This window comes from Mesitornis unicolor, unplaced genomic scaffold (genome assembly GCF_000695765.1).
Source record: "Mesitornis unicolor isolate BGI_N332 unplaced genomic scaffold, ASM69576v1 scaffold16687, whole genome shotgun sequence".
NCBI classification, from domain to species: Eukaryota; Metazoa; Chordata; class Aves; order Mesitornithiformes; family Mesitornithidae; genus Mesitornis; species Mesitornis unicolor.
The window spans coordinates 1-6,524 of record NW_010196111.1 but is presented as its reverse complement, the minus strand read 5'-3'; the positions used below and the strand labels follow the sequence as shown (position 1 = coordinate 6,524).

At 45.4% G+C, this 6,524-nt stretch overlaps 1 protein-coding gene across 1 annotated transcript; it reads right to left on the bottom strand.

Annotated features, from left to right (window-relative positions):
• Positions 1–2,075: 2,075 nt before the first annotated feature.
• TCEANC2 (transcription elongation factor A (SII) N-terminal and central domain containing 2) lies at positions 2,076–5,779 on the bottom strand (the record flags this gene model as incomplete). The annotated part of the gene is made up of 3 exons (XM_010188369.1): positions 2,076–2,264; positions 4,096–4,289; positions 5,638–5,779. Coding segments are annotated over 3 exons (525 nt in total), but the record flags the coding sequence as incomplete, so codon positions are not given.
• Between the last annotated feature and the right edge of the window lie 745 nt (positions 5,780–6,524).

Sequence of the window (6,524 nt, the reverse complement as noted above, 5' to 3'; positions counted from 1 at the left end):
AGGGACCACGTGTACATGGTTCATGAGTACATGTACACAGGTTCATGTGCACAGAAAAAGATGGTCTTGCACTTTTTGCCCAAGCAAACAAGACAGGGTTTAGATGTTTTTAGGAGAACCTGCAATTATCTAATTATATTTATAGAGTTCAACACCTCAGGTAAGTTTTGGGGGTTTCTTTAGCTTCTAGTGTCCACAGAAGAAAAAAATAAGTATTTAGCAGGTCCACATGATGACAGGGATTGGAAGGGACCTCAAAAGCTCATCCAGTCCAATCCCCCTGCCAGAGCAGGAACACCCAGATGAGGTTACACAGGAAGGCGTCCAGGCGGGTTTTGAATGTCTGCAGAGAAGGAGACTCCACAACCTCTCTGGGCAGCCTGGGCCAGGGCTCTGTCACCCTCACTGAGAAGAAGTTTCTTCTCCAATTTCAGTGGAACCTCCTGTGTTCCAGTTTGTGTCCATTACCCCTTGTCCTATCATTGTTTGTCACTGAGAAGAGCCTGGCTCCATCCTCGTGACACTCACCCTTTAAATATTTATAACCATGAATGAGGTCTCCCCTCAGTCTCCTCTTCTGCAAACTAAAGAGCCCCAGCTCCCTCAGCCTTTCCACATAAGGGAGCTGCCAGTGAGCCATAAGGGAGATGCAAGGGAGTCAGTCATGTTCTAGGGTGAAGATCTGAATAGAGACTAACTCCTGCCTTTCCCACTGCATTATTTGTCCTTAAGTGACTTTTCTGAAATAAGTTCTGAGCACGACTGATCAGAAGACACTTCATGATGGGGCACTGGGCTTCAATTCCCGTGGCTGTGAACAGGCAGGTTTCACTCATCCCTGTTCTCTCTACCCTGGTAACTCAGAAAATGTTTTGTGAGCAGTCCCCCGTGTACATATGTGCACACACACAGCAGAACACAGAGCACTTGATTACCAACCAGTAGAGACACTGTGCCTGTCACATCTTTGGTAATAGCTTACGGAGAACAAGTGGACTTGTGGCACTACAGAAGTCAGAGCAAATATGAGAGGCAAGAGTTCCAGTTTTTAGTAGCTAGAAGGAATTAAAACAATAGTTTGTTGCTTAAATTTATTCACACTATCATTGTGAACCATGTTCCTTTTGGAAGGAAGAAAGCCTTTAAAAAGAGTGTTTTGCTTATAACCTATTTTTATTTAGAAAATTCATTGCAAGTTTTTGTTCACGTTACAGCAACAACAAGCACCATATTTAAATCATGAGTGAGGTACAGAAGTTTGAGTGAGCTGCTCATTAAACAGCAGAGGCATTAGATAGCACCTATACTCTGGGGCATTTTCATTGCAAGTTTTTGTTCACGTTACAGCAAGCACCATATTTAAATCATGAGTGAGGTACAGAAGTTTGAATGAGCAGAATTAAACAGCAGAGGCATTAGATAGCACCTAAACTCCGGGGCATTTTGATTTGTCACCCCAGGGCTTTAGAAAATGCCCCCAACTGCAGGATGGCTGAGTCTGTGGAATGGCTGAAGTTACTGAAACCCATTTTGCATTCACCTCTGGAAGGCAGCACAGGGAAATCACCTGGCTTGGCAAAACAGCCAGCTCTTGCCACAGGAGACAGATACAGCTGATTTAGGGTTAACCAGAGTTTGCAGTTAGCCACCAGGAATCTCCTCCCATGGACCAATTACCCTGAATTCTCCCTATTTCCTCCTAGCACAGAGTTGCTCCTTTACGTTATTCAGCTGATTACACCTGAAGATCCACACCAGGGATGGAGCTAAATTGAGGTATGACGAACAGGCAGAAGTGAGAAATGGGTGAGTCAGACGTGGCTTTGTAGCAGGAAAATATACAGCAGAGAAGAAGAAATTTTTCTTGCGACAAGCCCACACGGATTTCTACCAAGTCAGATCTACAGCACCGCTTTCATCAGCAGCAGTTCTCGTCTTAGGCAGCCCCGCTCATCGAGCGGTGCCAAGTGAGTCACGCTGTCAGCACTCCTGCACTCCCCTCACCACAGAAAGGGCTCCCGGTTCCACAGAGACGCAGGCACACGCAGTTCTCGCTCGGGATCAAGCACAACACCTCACTTTTTATGGCTTTGTACAAAGGCAGGGACAGCGAGCGTGCCAGCCGTGACTTCTGCTCGGGTTTCAGGTTTGTGCTTTAACGAGAAGACAAGAGCTCGCACCATTCTGCGATACGGTGCGCTAATGAGACGGGAAGAGAGATGAAAAGCTTCTCGCTCAATATTTTCAGCCAGCGGGTGATCAATCTGAAAACAACAAAGTATAAAATGAGATCTTTACATTTAATAAGGAGACCAACTGATTCAAATTGGAGTTTGGTGCTTTTTGGTGTTTCTTCATTAATCAGTTTAGATTCGAGGAAATCTACTTCCCATCACAAGTGTAACAGGAAGACCAATTTAATTCCACTCCAGCAATTAAGGACCAAGGCAACGTGGTCAGTAGCAGGGAACATATCCACATCTCCAGCTGGGTGGCAGTGCTTTGCCATCACAACAGGAAACTAATCTACAAGAACCTTAGGGTATCAAGCTCAACTGCAATTATAAGCTGTGTTGTACCGGCTCCACAAAGCTCACTTTTGATCTTGCTGATATAAGGTACCTTGGATACTCTTTTAAACTTGATTCCAACAGCAACTCTAAGAGATGCCAAACACTTGGCAACTCTGCCTGGTGCTATAAAGGGAAATGTGGGCTCTCTGTGTGTAGAAGGAGGTGTAATTAAGAATGCAGAAAGGGATTTGCTAAATGTTAATTATGTAGTTATTGCTTCAACATGTGCCAAAACCTGTAATTTAGCACAGCTCAGAAAAAAAAATCCCCCACCCATCCAGAAATGGTTTTCATTTCATTTCTGCCTTTCACGACGGGGAATTTCCTGCATGCAAAGCATGGGAGATTCCAGCGTGCCAAGCAGTATTCCTCCAAGTCCTTTGCCCACTCTGTTTTTGCTACCCATCACTAAATTGCCCCTCTGCTGATCAGCACTAGAAGCTCCTAGGATTCATTCAGCCCCACCTTTCCTTCTCCTTTTTGTCAGCCTCTCAGGTGTCCCTGCTCCCCATTTGCAGGACCTCTGTGGCTCCCCTGCTCTTCATCTGCTGCTGAAAGCTCTGCTTGTCCATATGGTGGTAGCTGCAACCTACAAGGGTATTTTGCCTTGCTGTGCTTTCAGGTGAGTCCTGTTCAGAGGCAATTCTGCTCCTTTACATGTACTACATCTTTTAGGGTAGTACCTTATGTCCCATAGGTTCAGATTTTACTACCAGTCTTATCACCAAGCAGAGCTGTGCTTTCCAAGAACTAAGCTTGACCCAGCAGCCTGGCAAAGGTGAGCTCCCACCTTTCTGAGGTATTCCCACAGCAAACCATCCTCTCATGCTGCCTCAGTCCAGGTGGACTGGAAGTTGGAGAGGCTGTTCTCATGGCTAGCAAACACACAACTTTGCAACTCTTGTGTGCTCGTCACTCAACTTGCCATTTAAAGGATAATTAATGAATAAATTAAAAAGGATAATTATTATGGCATTTCATAGACGAGGCAAACCAGTCATTAGGCCTTACAGCAAAGCCCTGTTCATTTACTTAAAGGTACCTGAGGGATCTGGTATTTATCACCACTTTATATACTGTCAACCTTGCCTCTCTGTTTTTGCAATAGATTTACAAATGTTTAATTACTTAAATATGAAACACCCAAAAGGTCCCAGTGTTGCTTTCACAGCTGTTAAGTAGCAGGAAAAACTTTCTATTAACTTCCTCCTTCTCTTGTGCAGCCCAAGTGCAGCAGATACACAACTATTCTGTTGACTGGGTATGTAAATGAGAGCAAACACATCTCACAATTAGCATGTTTACTTGGTTAACAACTAAAAAAAAACCTACCTTGAAAATGAGCCTACTTATAAATAGGGACATGCAGCAAATCACTGAAGGTAGGAACAGCTCAGCTGGTCTTGTCTCCAGTCTGCAGGCAGGGCCAGCTTTACAGTAGCTATGGCTGAAAAAGGTTTGTTTAACTTGTTCCTACAAGAAGTAATTCTTTGAGCCAAAGACAAACAGATCCAAACGCTACCTCCAGATCCAGGGCTTCACAAAGCAGCTTCCGTGCGTTCTTTCTGAAAGCCTCGGTCTTGGGATCGCTCCTGACCTCTATTGAGGGCTTGTTTGAATGGTCTCTGATGAAAGTTCGCCACTCCGTGTACACATCTTTGGCGAGGCTGGCCACATCGTGATCTGAATGCTTGCGCATCTTATTCACTGTGTGACCTGGAAAACAGTAACAGCTTCTTCAGGTCTGGTCAGTGGACAAAAACGTAACGGACACCAATCAAATCGTAGCGGTGCTAAAGCTGCCACACGCATTCTTAGTTCAGCCAGTGTCAGCAAAACAACCAAAGCATCAACACAACTATAAATATAAAACTATGAGGAATTAAGCCTTGAAGTTCTCACTCCTTGACTGCTGCAGTGGTTTTTGCCTGAGCAGTTAGCAAGGAATTGACCTGTACGTGTGGAAAGGACCTTTGCAAATCACTGAGGCGTGGAGCAATGTAATACAGGTCTCCGTTTATTTTCTACACAGATATTCCATCTGGTGAAAGCTTGTGAGGATGGCCTACCAAGAATGCAGTCCTTAAACTGAAAATCCCTTTAAGGAAACAGATGTTGCTGCTGACGGCTATGGCATTTTAACACACAAACACTGTGGTGTCTCCAAGCAGCATCTTTCCGATCGATAGGGCCTGCCAGTGTACGTGAGGCTTTCCTCTGAGGGGAGACTAAAGGGACCTTCTTCCAGTGCGGTCTTTCTGTCTGACCACTAGCGCTGTTGGCCAGGAGATGTCACTGTTAGGCTTCAGTGGCTCTTCCAGCCCAGCCGCGTTTACACAGGCACTAGGGGGTGGGGGAAAAAAAAACCTTGGGAAAAGCCTGAATAAGCTTAACATGGGAAATGAAATGACAACTCAGAAGTGTGAGGAAAGGGGCAGATCCCATGTCCTTTTCTAAGGTAAAGGGGGCTCTTTGAATGGAGATTCAGCTGCTCTAAAGACAGATGAGCACAACCATTGCTCATATCAGGATGTTCTCCACAGAGGGGAAAGCCAGGGATCGTGTGGTCTCACATTATCCCTTCTAGTCCTGTGGAAAAGCTCCAGGCCTCGGGCTGTGTCATCCGCATGGAGGTGCCCATGGGATTTCTCAGTGTGAGGATGCAGTAAGCAGTTGTGGGCGAATCTGAGGAGAATTTCTCGCACGTTCAGAGGATTCAGCCAGGTCAAAGAGATGAGCCACATCTCAGATGGCAGCAGAGCACGCTGCCATGCCCTTGACAGACAGCGGGAGAAGGAATACAACACACAGGTGCCCAGGAAGAGCTCTTCAAAAGTTTGACCACAGAAGGGGCGATGCAGTATTTAGGTAATAAGCAGGCAACCTGGGAGGAACTAGAGGACAGCTGACTTTTTCAGTACGAGCTCTGAAAACTTCAGGCTGGATCTCAACAATTTGTTATTGGCAGCTACACTCGTTTCTTAAAAACCTTGCAAGCCAGTCTCTTTTGCACTGACAAGCCAAGCAGACACAAGACAGTCTAATATTCACAGACAAGATGTACCTATTTTTGTTGAAAGTAACACTTCCTTGGAAGGTATTTTTTTCTTCAGCTCCTCCAAAGCTTCGAGCAGATTCTCTTTTGGTTGTCCGGGAAGCTCAAGCATAGACTTCCATCGTTTTATGTCTTCCACAACCACAACTCTCTGGAAAAGAGAAAAGCCGTTAGGAAAGCAGAATATTCTTCTTATAAATAAGGACACTGGCTTCATCTCAGCTAATGGGGCTGTTAGCAACAAATGAATTATTGATTATGGCATGAACCAGAGCACAGAATACATGATGGCCTGGAATGATGGGTACTCCCTTGAGATTAGCACTGCAAATCAAGACAGAAGTCACTGGAAAACAAAACGAGATGCTTCACCTTGGTCTGCCAAACTTAGGGCATGTAACAGCAAATGTCTGCGACAAGAGAAGTACTTTGAATTTAAGGAGCCCATTGTATAAATGTCTCTTAGTAGAAAAAGGGATTAAGAGAGAGGCAGCTAATTATCTTTAGTTACCTGGAAGAATGTGAATCCTGCTCACTGGCTTTAAATTTAAAATAATGCCAGCAGGGAGAGCAACAAAGCACTGGGGAACATGAACACATGTTCAAGCACGCTGGACATTCACAGTGTTTTAAACCCTGTTTTTTTGAATCAGAACAAGCTGCAAACAGTGCAAATCTCCCATTTCCTACGTGGGTATTTTACGCACCGTTCTTTCGCTTTTTGCCTGCACTGATAAGCTCTTTGGTGTCGCAAATGTTTCCCAGTCGTGTTTCTACAGACAGCTCACAAAGAGAGGCTCAGCGCAAGGCCATCACCTCCTACACCCGCAGGCAGCAGGCATCGCAGCACCAGGTGCCGCGGGGTGATGATTCCCCCTCAGGCCCGGGAGACCGGG